The sequence below is a fragment of the Planococcus citri genome, chromosome 4 (assembly GCF_950023065.1).
Source record: "Planococcus citri chromosome 4, ihPlaCitr1.1, whole genome shotgun sequence".
Classification (NCBI taxonomy): domain Eukaryota; kingdom Metazoa; phylum Arthropoda; class Insecta; order Hemiptera; family Pseudococcidae; genus Planococcus; species Planococcus citri.
In genome coordinates, this window is record NC_088680.1 from 68,150,589 (window position 1) to 68,164,424 (window position 13,836).

At 34.7% G+C, this 13,836-nt stretch overlaps 1 protein-coding gene across 2 annotated transcripts; it reads right to left on the reverse strand.

The window, feature by feature from the left end:
- Nucleotides 1–794: 794 nt before the first annotated feature.
- On the reverse strand, nucleotides 795–10,846 carry LOC135844298 (uncharacterized). 2 transcript variants are annotated; one of them, XM_065362456.1, is made up of 4 exons: nucleotides 10,591–10,846; nucleotides 10,362–10,511; nucleotides 10,015–10,255; nucleotides 795–1,805 (listed from the first exon to the last, which is right to left on the reverse strand). In XM_065362456.1, exons 1-4 carry the CDS (start codon nucleotides 10,654–10,656, stop codon nucleotides 943–945), a joined length of 1,320 nt encoding a protein of 439 aa, XP_065218528.1. In that variant the 5' UTR covers nucleotides 10,657–10,846; the 3' UTR covers nucleotides 795–942. The 2 variants fall into 2 exon arrangements, with proteins under 2 accessions (XP_065218528.1, XP_065218529.1); XM_065362457.1 differs by lacking the exon at nucleotides 795–1,805 and adding an exon at nucleotides 5,175–6,154 and having other exon boundaries at nucleotides 10,591–10,840.
- Nucleotides 10,847–13,836: the final 2,990 nt, after the last annotated feature.

Here is a 13,836-nt window from a genome sequence, read left to right on the forward strand (position 1 = left end):
TTTCTTGGTCAATTTGGTAAAATTTTGATTTTTTCCCTAATTTTTGACCTAAATTCGATTTTCAAAAATTCACCAAAAATCGAAAAACGCACTTTAGCACTTGAAATTTTGGCAGGTGATGAATTTTTGCATGATCTTTCGATCTACTTTTGTAAAGTTTGAAAAATTTCGTGCAAGTACTATGTTGAAACGCAAAATCTGCGATTTAGGCTGACCTGTCGACCGGTCCATCAAAATGGCCGCCATTTTGTAAGTAAAACCAACTTTTTTTTTGGGCAAGTTTGCTTTAAAATGTTCCTTAGGATGTCCCCTTTAAGAAAAAAGATGTCCTGGAGGATCAGCGGTGGGGGGGGGGGGTGCAATTACTCCTATTGTCATATGGCGGACTAAAGGTAAGTAGTAAAATATTTAAAAACATTGTACATATAACACTTAAAAAAAAAAAAAAATTATGTAAACATGAAACTTCCTATAAAAGTTCATAAAAACGGTTGGAACTTTGGAAGCGTGCCCACATGACGTAAAAAGATTCAAAAAGTAATAAAATTTCTGTAAAACATTGTAAAAATTACATAAAAATTTGATAACATTTGACAAAAATGCGTAAGGAAGCGTTGAAGTTGCGTTGACAAAATTATGTAAAAACAAAACACTCAAAAAATCGGTAAAGTCAGTAAGTAGGTACAGTCAGTGGAAATAATTAAAAATGGATGAAATTTCAGTAAAATTTGACAAAATACAAACAAAATCAATAATTAAAAAGTAGCCCGTTGAGAAATAGTTCAAAAATAAAATAATTTGTTAATCACCTAAGAAACTACTTTATTCAGTCAATAATAATTTTTTTGAACACATTTTCAATACACATATGTACATAAGAAAACTTAAAATCCGGTAAGTAATCTAGAATAAATTACAGACGAGACGGATATTATATTATAATCAATAATACACAGCATCAGGTACCAGTTTCCGAACCTCTGATAATCCCAAATTAATCATATCATCGACAAACGAGTTCTCCTCCTCAAAAAAATCACCGTAGCATGGTTTCTTAGGTACAAGTTGATTCAAGCCTTCTCTTAAAGGCAACACCTTGTAATTCTCATTTTCAAAATAGGTCTTGAACACACCGAGCATGTAGTAAACACTATTCAAACAAAAAATGTCACTTTTTCCCCGCCACATACTATACTGCTGTTTATTTTTATCTATCTCGTCTTTATCCATTATGGCCGAAAACATTAAATCAGTTAAATCTATGATATATAAACATGGTTTCTGATCATGAGCAACGAAAGAGGGGTCATCTTCCACTAAGATGGCATCCAACAATGTTTCGCCGTCTCCAACAACTACTTTTAAATCTTTTACATAGTTTCCTTGTTCGCCAGGAGCAGTTCGTCCTTTACGCATATGATCCTTAGAAAAAATGTCAAATTGTCCTTTTGCTTTCAGGGCTTCAAATTTCTCACTACCCCAGAACGACATAAGCAGTTCTGGAATAACCGTCAGATTTCTCTCCTTGGGGCCAGAAGAAAAAAAAACAATTCGTACGCCTTGCTCCAATAAATAATCGAATAAAATTTTTAGGTGAGGTAGAAATACATGCGGATATCTATCAATGGATCCGTCTTTGCTGTAATGCTGATTCCAAACAATGATCGGGCATTCCGACAAACTCTTCCTAATGGTTTTTTCTTCCCGTTCCTCAGACGACAACCAACTATAACAAAGTGTATTATCGATATCGAAGACTACAACAGGGATCCTAGTTGATGGAGATGTATCAGCATCTGATGAACCTGGTTTCGCATTCGTATGAAAAAAAACAACAAAAAGTTTACTGTTATAAGTTAGAAATTCGTTGTACTTGAAGTTTGGTAAATACATATTTTATGAGTATGTACATGGTCTGATCTGGTCTGATCAAGTGATTAATCAAGCTTGCTCACAAGGGACCTTCTCCAACTACACTCTCCCTTTTGAACAAAACCAGGCACCGGGCTACATAGATCGAAAGAGCGTGCTCAAAAACACCCGTAGGTACTGACCAAAATTTCTGATTCCGAAGTTCATTTTTAGAACCTTTGACGAATTTTAAAAAAATTTAAAAACACTCCAAAAATCTTTTTTAGGAGCGATTTTTAATTTTTTTCATGAGAGATAATTGTTTGAGCAAAGTGAACAAATGTTTTTCATGTTTTCAACATTTTTTCAAGCATTATTGCCAAATTTCACAGAAATTTCATTTGTTTCCTCGTGCGCTTTAGTAAAATTTCACTGTACCTATTTCCATATTTTTTTGGTAATTTTCAGTTACTTTCTTTCTTTTTAGACTGTTCACACCATTTGAAAAAGTTTTCGATTCTTTTTCACGGATTTTTTGCTTAGCTTTTCAATATTTTACCTCGTTGCGAATTGCGATAATTTTTAGCGATTTTAATGCTTTCTCGAGTGTTTTTACTTTCTTTAGCAAATTTTGACACTCTTTCATACATTTCCTTCAGGCAGCTTTCATTTAAATTTCAACAGTTTGTGAGAGGCAGGATGCCCGTAACCGCCTTAGCGATTATTAGTATAACTCCCTTTTTGCACAATATTACTCGATCTATTTATAGGGAGATACTTCGTTACTTGCTCTCTCTATAATTATACCTATACTGGAAGTAAGGGGAACGTGGGGGATTCTCGGCTCGTGGATCCGGCAGCAACTGTTGCAAGATCACGAGCAAGGCTCTTCACTTAGCACCGGAATCTCGAGCTCTCTGGAGCTAAGTCAACGTTGTAAATATGTATTCTCGCTTCGGCACTGGAAAATGTGAAAGTGCTTGGTACTTAATACCAAGTACCATTTATCGTATTTAACCCACTTCTAGCGTGGTAATTAGTGTTTCTCTGAACATATTGATTAATTCGACGTAATCAATATGGTTCTTTTGGATGCACATTTGATCACCCCGGGCATCAAAGGCATTTCTCGCATTACATCGAACCTTGTGTAGTACGTACCTATCAAGTACCAGGGATTAGTGGATACATCGATTGGATAGGTAATATGTACAGTGTCTTTGGTAAGTATTGAAAAATACTTATTTGGGCCTGATGGTTCCCTCAATTAATTATAATTAGTTTTAGTTAATTGAGTTAGTCGAAGTAGGAATATATTATTTGTGACACCTACCCAAATTAACTCATAGTGATTGTAACTTTATCGCAGTCATTGGTGACATTCTAATTAATTATGTATTAGGTACTCACTTAATACGTAATTAATTAGGATTCTTTCCTGATCTAGGTCGTAATGGCAGGTAACGCACTTGACCATTTCATTATGTTCATAAATGTGTAGTTTGTAATTGCTTTCTACGTACTTTCTTATATGTAACTAATGTGTAATAAAAACATTTTGGTAGTCATCACGAATGTCTTTTATTGCGATTAGAGTACATACGTGATTAGTTAGGCAGGATTATCTACCCCATATCATCTCTCGAGCTATCCAGGTAAATGGTAATTATTCCCCACGTAAGGAATAATTATCATCCCGCTCCAGTAGGAATTAAATACAACGATTCCCACCATCTAGATAATTACTCCCCTAACCATATCAAGTTTTCAGTCATTTTGGCGATTTTTTGAGCCATTTTAACGTGTTTTCAAAAATACTTTTTCGAGCATTTTTGTAAAATCTGTAATTGATTTTTCCTCCATAGTAATTTCCAAGCGATTTTATCGATTTTTTTAAAAAGTATTTTACTATGTTTTCAACAGAAATTTCATAGATAATTAGATAATTTAGCAGTTATTGGTATTTATATCATCTTTTACATACAATACATTTTGGAAACTTTAGGGTAATTTTTGAAACAATCCGATTGTGACACTTCTAAGCATTTTTCTGTGAAGCGAGCATTTTTGTCAGAAGGCAAGACTTTTACAATTCCACTAGAAAGCAGTTAGCAGAGCTTTTGCGCAACTGTTGGTGAACAAAACAATTGTTGTAAAAAAAGGAAAACTCTTATGCAAGTTTTTGGTGAAAAATCCATATTTTCGTAATTTTTGGCGAACAGTCAAAAATAGTTGAAATTCAGGAGGGGGCTGAAGGGGGCCAGAGGGGCTGGTAAGTTTATTTTAAAAATCTGAAAAATTGAGGGGTGGGGCTGAGAGGTCCGGAGGGGCTGTGCTAGTGTAGCAGAAAATCTGACGTCATATTCGTGCTCAGCAGTTTCGAATCGTAAGAAAACGACACCAAAATCATCGAAGTAATTTTATTTTTTTAAATCTTTAAAATTAAGGTGGGGGCTGAGGGGTCCGGAGGGGCTGTGCGAGTGTAGCAGAAAATCTGACGTCATATTCGTGCTCAGCGGTATCGAATCATAAGAAAACGACACCCTACTCGTTGATATTCACGTTTCACAAAATTCCAAAATCACCCACACCTCCTAAGACACATTTTTTCAACTTTTCAGCATGGCGCACCAAAGCAAACATTTTGAAAGAAGTACATGATGTTTGGCGATCCAAAATACATCCAAAAAACGTCCCAAATGTAAATGAACTTGTTAAGTAGGACGAGAATGAACAACAACTCGATTTTTAGCTGCACACGTTGATCGAAAATTACACCGGAAGCTCCAGAATGACCAGAAAAGAAATTCGGTTTGAAAAAGTTGATATTAGTTCTAGGACTAATCGCCGTTATTTTTACTGAATAAAATGCTTACAGGCTCATTTATAATGGTAATAGAAATTCATTAAAAAAATAAATGAAAAAGTTGAATCTGTGGTTTTCAATATAGTACCATTTATGATGGTAATTGAAATTCTCCTATTAAAAACCATAGATTCAACTTTTTCATTTATTTTTTTTGTGAATTTCTATTACCATTATAAATGAACCTTCAATCTACATGAAAAAAATCAAACAAACAAAAAAAACACACACACACTCCCTCATTTCTCAAAATGGTCAATTTTGAACTTTAAAAAAATCTACTAAAAAATCAAATTATCAAAAAATCAATTTTGGTAGCTGAAATTCGGGTTATGGGGACTTTCGACTACGATCTTTCAAAAAACGGCGATCTTGTTTAAATTGGAGGCGGGCGCCTCGAGAAGTTCCCTCGTTAGAAAGTGCACAAAAATTCTTCAAAAATAAAATCATTTATTAATCAATTAAGTAATGTACTTTATTCAGCAAATAATAATTTCTTTGAACACATTTTCGGTATTTAAAAATATCTAAAATACAGTAAGTATACTAGAATTACAGACCAAACTGATATCATAATCATTTATCAATAATACATGGCATTAGGTACCACTTTCTGTACTTCTGATAATCCTAAATTGATCATATCATCAGCAAACGAATGTTTCGCAAAAAATACGTCATCGTTACCGTAGCATGCTTCCTTAGGTAAAAGTTGATTCAAGCCTTCTCTTAAAGGCAACACTTTGTATTTCTCATGTCCAAAATAGGTCTTGAACACACCGAGCATGTAGTAAACACTATTCAAGCAAAAATTAATACTTTTTCCTTCCCAATCACAGTATATTTCGTCTACCTCTTCTACCTTGTCTTTATCCGTTATCCTCCAACACCTTAAATTTATGATACGTAAACATGGTTTCTGATCATGAGCAACATAACTTGCATCGTCTTCCACTAAGATGACATCTAATATCGTTTCGCCTTCTCGAAAAACTACTTTCAAATCTTTTACATAGTTTCCTTCGTGGCCACGAACAGCTCCTTTACGGCAATGTTCCTCGGAAAAAATGTCAAATTGTCCTTCGGCTTTCAGAGCTTCAAATTTCTCGTTACCCCAGAAGGATGTAAGTAGTTCTGGAATGACAGTTAGATTTCTTTCCTTGCAAGCAGCAGAAAAAAAAACGATTCGTACGCCTTGCTGCAATAAGTAATCGAATAAAATTTTCAGATGAGGTAGAAATACATGCGGGTATCTGCCAATGGATCCGTCGAACCAACGCGGCTTCCAGTCAATGATTGGACATTCCGGAAAACTCTTCCTTACGAGTATGATTTTTTTTTCTTTATCCCACACATTACTTTTACAAAGTGTACCATCGATATCGAAGACTACGACACGGCTTCTAGTTGATGGAGGTGTAACAGTGTCTGATGATCCTTGTTTCGTACGGAAAGAATCAACAAAAAGTTTACTGTTAGAAAATCTTTGTACTTGAAGTTGGATAAAATATACTTTTTATAAGAGTATACTCGTAGAGATAGACCCAATGGAAAATGATTGAATCTGGTCATGCCTGATGAAATCTGGTCATTTTCTGGATCCAATTTGACTAGATCAAATCAATGTTTTGATCGGATTAGATCTGTTCACATTTGATCATGATCCAACATGGGAGCCTCATTGGGTTCAACCAAAAATTCGAAGTCTGATCAAGTCTGAACAGATCTCATCGGATCGTGTATTCAGAGAATACCCAGATATGATTAGCTCCAATCAAATAGGTCTGCGTACAGAGGAACCTTTCAAACTCACCTCTCCAATTTAAACAAATCAACTCTATATTGAAATGATGTGTTCAAAAACACCCATAACTAAAATTTCAGATTCCAAAGTTCATTTTTGAATGTATTGAAAATATAAAAAAACTCAAAAAAGACTGTTTTATTGGGGCGATTTTTGAACTTTTTCAAGAAATATAATTTTTCTGTGCAAAGTGAACCAATGTGAATAACTAATTCCTTCAATTCAATACCTTTCTCGCGCACTAACAACTAGTAGCTGCGGACCATTCTGCAGCCTCCGGCAAAATTTTAAATTCCTCCAGAAATTTCAAATCTTTCTGGAAGAGCCAAAAAGGTCAAATTTTGAGAAAATTGAAACCTCGCTGGAAGATCCAAAATGACCTAACAAGGGAACCTCTCGAGGTGTTCACCTCCGATTTGAACGGGACCGCGATTTTTGGAAAGAGCATGTTCTAAAACCCCCAAATCCAAATTTTCAGCTGCCCAAGTTCATTTTTCGATTTTTGGCGAATTTTTGAAAATCCAAAATTGACTATTTTGGTGATTTATGCTTTTTTTAAAAAGTACGTACTTGATCAATAAAAATGTTCAAAATAAGTTCTAAAACTGATATTAACCCGCCAAATTCAAATTTCGCCATTTCCAGCCATTCTGGAGCCTCACGCGCGATTTTTCAATTTCTGCAGAATTTTCAATTTGCTCCAGAAGGTGTGAATATGAAGTTGGGCAGATAAAAATCGAGTTGTGTGTTATACTCGACCTGTTTAACGAATTTATCCACATTTGAGCCGATTCTGGAGCGGACACCTCAAGTGTGGGTTTTTGACCAGCTTTTTTCATTATAAGAAATCCAAAAAAATCAAAATTTTACCGTTTGCGAGGAAATTTTTGAAATTTGCGCGAATCGCTGTATTTCGAACACAACAAACCCTCGTGAGGCCGAGTTCCGCCATTTCCAGCCATTCTGGAACCTCCAGTGCGATTTTTCAATTTCTCCAGAATTTTGAATTTGCTTCAAAAGGCGTGAATATGAAGTTCAAAATAAAAATATCCAAAAACCAAAAAATTTCCTCGCAAACGGTAAAATTTTGATTTTTAGGATTTCTTATTATTAAAAAAGCTGGTCAAAAAACCACTTTTGAGGTGTTCGCTCCAGAATCAATTCAAATGTGGATAAATTCGTTGAACAGGTCGAGTATAACACACAACTCGATTCTTAGCTGCCCAACTTCATATTCACGTCTTCTGGAGCAAATCGAAAATTCTGGAGAAATTGAAAAATCGCGCTGGAGCCTACAGAATAGCTGGAAATGGCGAAATTCGCCCTCGTGGGGTTAGTTCATGGCAAAATACTGCGATTCGCGCAAATTTTGAAAATTTCATCGCAAACGGTAAAATTTTGATTTTTTTGGATTTCTTATTATGAAAAAAGCTGGTCAAAAAACCACTCTTGAGGTGTTCGCTCCAGAATCAATTCAAATGTGGATAAATTCGTTGAACAGGTCGAGTATAACACACAACTCGATTCTTAGCTGCCCAACTTCATATTCACGTCTTCTGGAGCAAATTGAAAATTCTGGAGAAATTGAAAAATCGCGCTGGAGCCTCCAGAATAGCTGGAAATGGCGAAATTCGCCCTCGTGGGGTTAGTTCATGGCAAAATACTGCGATTCGCGCAAATTTTGAAAATTTCATCGCAAACGGTAAAATTTTGATTTTTTTGGATTTCTTATTATGAAAAAAGCTGGTCAAAAAACCACTCTTGAGGTGGCTGCTCCAGAATCGGCTCAAATGTGGATAAATTCGTTAAACATGCCGAGTATAACACACAACTCGATTTTTAGCTGCCCAACTTCATATTCACGCCTTCTGGAGCAAATTCAAAATTCTGGAGAAATTGAAAAATAGCGCTGGAGGCTCCAGAATGACTGGAAATGGCGAAATTTGAATTTGGGGGGTTAATATCAGTTTTAGGACTTATTTTGAACATTTTTACTGATCAAGTACGTACTTTTTTTTTTTAAAAAAAAAAGCATAAATCACCAAAATAGTCGAATTTGGATTTTCAAAAATTCGCCAAAAATCGAAAAATGAACTTGGGCAGCTGAAAATTTGGATTTGGGGGTTTTAGAACATGCTCTTTCCAAAAATCGCGGTCCAGTTCAAATCGGAGGCGGACACCTCAAGAGGTTCCCTTGTAAGACTAGTAGTTTTCAAAGTGGATCGTGGAAATGAAAAATAATTATTTACGATGGTTTATTGGGTGGAAAAAAGTCATGAAAAAGTTACAAAATCGTCGTGAAAACAGCTTTTTGAAAATGTTTAAATTATCAGAAAAACATTCAAAATCCAAAATCCAAAAATATATTTTAACACCTGATATTTTGATTATGGGGTTTTATAGGACATATTACTTTTTCGATCGAGCTTGATTTCATTTCAGATTGGAACATGCTAGTTCAAAAAGTTACCTGAATTCAGGCGAGGGGGAAGGGGTAGTTTGAGCCGGAGGTACCCAATAACCATCAACCGAAGTTATTTCTGGAGAAATTTGAAAACCAGTCACTGGAGGCTCCAGAATGGCCCAAAACTATTAGCTGTTGGTGTGTGAGTGAAAAAGAAGGAATTAGAATTGGTCTTATTTTTTCATTTTGCTCAGAAAAATTAACTCTCATAAGAAGAATAGCTTTTTTTAAATTTCTTCAAATTTTCACAAGTTTTGTCAAAGGTGCAAAAAATGAACTTTAGAATCTGAAATTTTGGTTGCGGGGGATTTAGAACATGCTCTTTCGATCTAGCTTGGTTTCGTTCAAATTGGAGATTTTGTGAGTTCGATAGGTTCCCTGGCCAGATATGATCAATCAGATCTCCTGAGATCTGGCTAGATCCAATCATGTTTCTTGGATTAGATCAGGGTTGAAAAGCTCTATCTCGATCGAAACTTTGATCTGAACCAGTGTGTTCAGATGGAAGTATATTTTTCCAAATTCCACCAGGGGTCCCTCCTCTCCGAAATTTGCATGAAGCTGAACCACGTTACGCTTGTTTCGCGTCACGTGACGCTGGGCGTTTTCAACACAATTTCATGCATTACAGTCAACTTTTATTGAAAGTTTAGCAGTTATTGGTATATTGATTTTATTGTTTTTTCTTAGGGGGGAGGGGCGGTTTTAGATCATCTTTTTCATCCATTTTGGGAAACTCTTACAGAAATTTCATAACTTTCAAGTAATTTCTAGTAACCGGTTACTCTGCTGCATTTTTTTAAAACAAATTATACAGCTTTGCTTTCGAGACTAATGTATTCTATCCACATCCAACTCCATTCCCAATTGGAACAGCTCTCTCTTCAATTCACAATTCTTCATACTTAATAATCTCATTTACCCAAACCAAACCAAACTACATCTTTATCGCTCTACTATCTCTACCCTTGTTAGATCTATCTATAGGTATTCTAGCCGAACCATAATCCTAAAACAGTCATTATTTACCTTCAACTGATGAATTTTTACTCCTTTTTGAAACTGGCGAGCACTGTTCATCATCATGAGAACGTTCACACGTAGCATCATTGACAGAAACTGTGTTATTTCTTATCCCAACATCAACTTCAGAGCTGGGTTTTGATGTGAATTGAGCAGAGTTATCGTTACTGCTAGTGCTATCCATATTCAGAGTCACATGTTGTGTTGACCGGCTGCAATATGACGCTGTTTGTAAATAAACTGGTACCTAAGATGTCATTTATGAAAATGGAACATGATATAAATATTTGAGTGCATTGGTAAATGTAAATTGTAGGAATACGATACAATATGCTACATAATGCTTTCATTACTTTGCGAAGAGAAGTAATCAACGGAACAACCATACTGTATGATTTCACTAAAAATGTCGATTTTGAATGGAAACTCCGACTGTAGTAATTTTTCTTTCTCAAGGATTCCCGATTCGAAGCACATGAAGTAGTTGAATTATATATATTCACCTAATGAGGATGAGAACCGGTTTCGTTAGTGTTTATTAATATTATTAATAATTTCTATGCAGAGTGTTTTCATACTTACTTTTGATAGTAAAGTGATGGAAGAAAGGCGAGAGTTGAATGTCGAAAATGGTAAGCGTTGTAACATGATGGAAGGATTTCACAAATAAATGGACTACACGAAAAAAAGGTGTAAACTATAAACTATACAGACTATACTATGAACTCTAGAATTCTAAGGCTCATTTTGTTAAATTTTGGTACCAAAAAATTTGAAAGCAGGTGGTTTTATGAATAGATAAGGACTTGATAAATAACAATGTTGCCAAAAGTAGAGCGAAAAACTTCTCGAAATGTTTTCACCAAACCGAAGCAGTGTTGCCAGCACTTCGAGTATTTTGATTGGCTCGTTTAGCAAGAGCACAGACACAGAGCCACAGTGATTTTCTATGGTCTATCTCTACAGGGTGGACAGAAATATCGGGTACCCCTAAAAAAGTTTTCTGCTAAATACTTGGGTTGGTCACAGTGAATGATAATAATGGTAGCACATGATTGGTTGTTAGACTGGAGAGATAACATTTCACCAATCATATGCATCTATTTCACGTTGCCAACCTATATTTTTAATGAGAAACTTTCTTAGGGGTACCAGGGCTTGAAAACCGGATAGATATCACTCCCGGTTTTGGTTTCGGTTTTATGTTTTTTAAAAAAATAAAGGTTTCGGTTTTGGTTTTGGTTTCGGTTTTTTAAAATATTAGGAAACGGTTTTGGTTTCGGTTTTGGTTTCGGTTTTTTCCTTTTTTCTTCATTTTTTAGAGGGAAGAAAGCCAAGAAAGTGATCACTTTTTCAAATACTTTGTGTATGTGCCTAGAAAATGGCACTTTGGCAGTGCCAAATTTGTTGAATTTTTTATTTTTCAAGCCTTTTCACCTTCAGCATCAGTTTTTACTCAATTTTGACCAAAAATGCAGTATTAATTAGGCTAATTACCTGAAAAATTTCAAAACCGAAACCAATTCAGTTTTCAATCGGTTACGCTCTCGGTTTCGGTTTTGAGTTTTGGAAAATAACACTCCCGGTTTCGGTTTTGGTTTCGGTTTTGAGCAATTTTAATCGGTTTTTGGGGGTTTCGGTTTCGGTTTTGGTTTCGGTTTGCAAGCCCTGAGGGGTACCCGATATTTCTGTCCACCCTGTATCTATGGAAATGGAAAATAAAATTTTTGGAAATTTATATTGTTAATATATTTGAGGAGCTTGGTGACAAAGTTAGACAAACGCCACAGGGTTGATTTTGAGAAAATCCATGTTTTTTGTTACAAAAATATACAGCATTGTAAAGGTGGGGGATATTTGACAAATTGTAGTGATGATACTGAGTAACAAAAATACAAAAAATATCCTTCCACCATCACCCCCCACCACTAATAAAAAGAACCTGAAAATGCACTTGTCTGATTTTGAAACCAAGATGAAGATAATTTGAAATTGAAGCTGTCTAGATCAGTTAGGTTTTGATACGTATAGGATTTTTAACCCTCTTTCCATTTCTGAGGTCCCTTAGTTTCAAAATAGTACATAAAAGGTCAAAAAACGCGATCAAAGTTGCGCCTTAGTTTCAAACACGGACATGTGAACATTACCTATCTTAGTTTCAAAATGAGACATATCCTATCATCGTAGTTTCAAAAACAGACATATCCTGGATATGTCTGTTTTTGAAACTAAGACAATTTGCACATGTCTGTTTTTGAAACTAAGGCAAAACTTTGAGCACGTTTTTTACCCTTTTACGTACTATATTGAAAATAACAGACCTTGGCAATGAAAAGAGCGTTAAAAATCCTATAAGAATCAATATCTAACTCAATTTTTGTAGAAGTGGCGTTTGTCTAACTTTGTAACCAACCTCCTCATTTATATTCAATTGCATTCGATTCAATCACTATTCATTGCATTAATTGAAATTCTATCTTCTTTTTATTCAATCAATAATGAGTCTTTGAACTCATTTTCGGTACTTGAAAGTTGAAAATACTTACCTGCAATTAGTTAATTAGTTAATTATAGTATACATATACCTAATAATAATCTACTACTCTAGAAAGAAATGGAATCACAGATGGACATAATACACATAATTAAAATACGTCAATACATGGCATTAGGTACCAGTTTCTCAAAAAATCTATTTCAGGAGCGATTTTGAATCTGTTTTATGAGAGATAATTTTTTGAGCAAAGGGAACAAAATAAATATGTGAATAATTCCAACAACTATTTTACGTAGTAGTGCTTTCACATCATTCTTTCTTCTTTCGTGTTTTCATCATTTTTTCATGCATTATTGCCAAATTTATCAGAATTTTTTTTTGCACTTTAGGAAAATTATTTTATTTTTTTTCCATAAATTTGTTTTGGTATAGCTAATTTTTAGTTACTTTTTTTCTTTTCAGACAGTTCACGCAATTTAAGGAAGTTTTCGACTCTTTTTCATGGATTTTGTTGCGAGACTTTACAATATGTTAGGTACCTCGTTGTGATCATTTTCAAACAATTTTAATGCTTTTTCAAGTATTTTTACTTTGTTTAGCATAGCGCATTTAAAGCAACTTTCTCCAAGATTTCAGCTGTTTTCAGTAATTTTAACGATTTTCGAACCAATTAAACGTGTTTCCAACACTTTTCGTGCATTTTTGGAAAATCTAATTGATGTTTTTTTTCCCAGTAGGTAATTTTTTTCAAAAAAAAGTCAGTCCAATAAATTGATCAAAGTTACCACTTATCTAATATCATTCGCTTTCGTTTACATTTTTTTTTTTTTACAAAGTCTACTCACCCAACTACTAATCACACCACGGGGGGGGGGGGTACTTGATTTTTCAAGTAACACACAACTGAATCATATTATCATTAGGAAAACGAATCTGAACGTGCGATATATCGAATAGTATGTTTCGAATGGAATGTTCATGAGGTCACCAAGCACGAATATGAACTTATTTTTTGGGTTACACCCCACAATCACCCTCTTTGCCAGGGGTAAAAATTTCGAAAATGCTCAAAACATATTTTCGTCAGAGTGTTTGAATTTCGCAACATTTTATTTTATTTTGATAGAATCAAAAATCAAAATCTGTCGGACTCTCATTAAACATTACCTACCAAACAGTGATGAAATTTCAAGAAAATTTAACAAAATCTAGCGAGGATTGCAAAAAACATCGTTGAAACTTTTTAAACACTAAGGTAAGTAGTAAAATCTTTCAAAACATTGTATAACACTAAAAAAATGGTGTAAACACGGAAACTTCCTATAAAAATT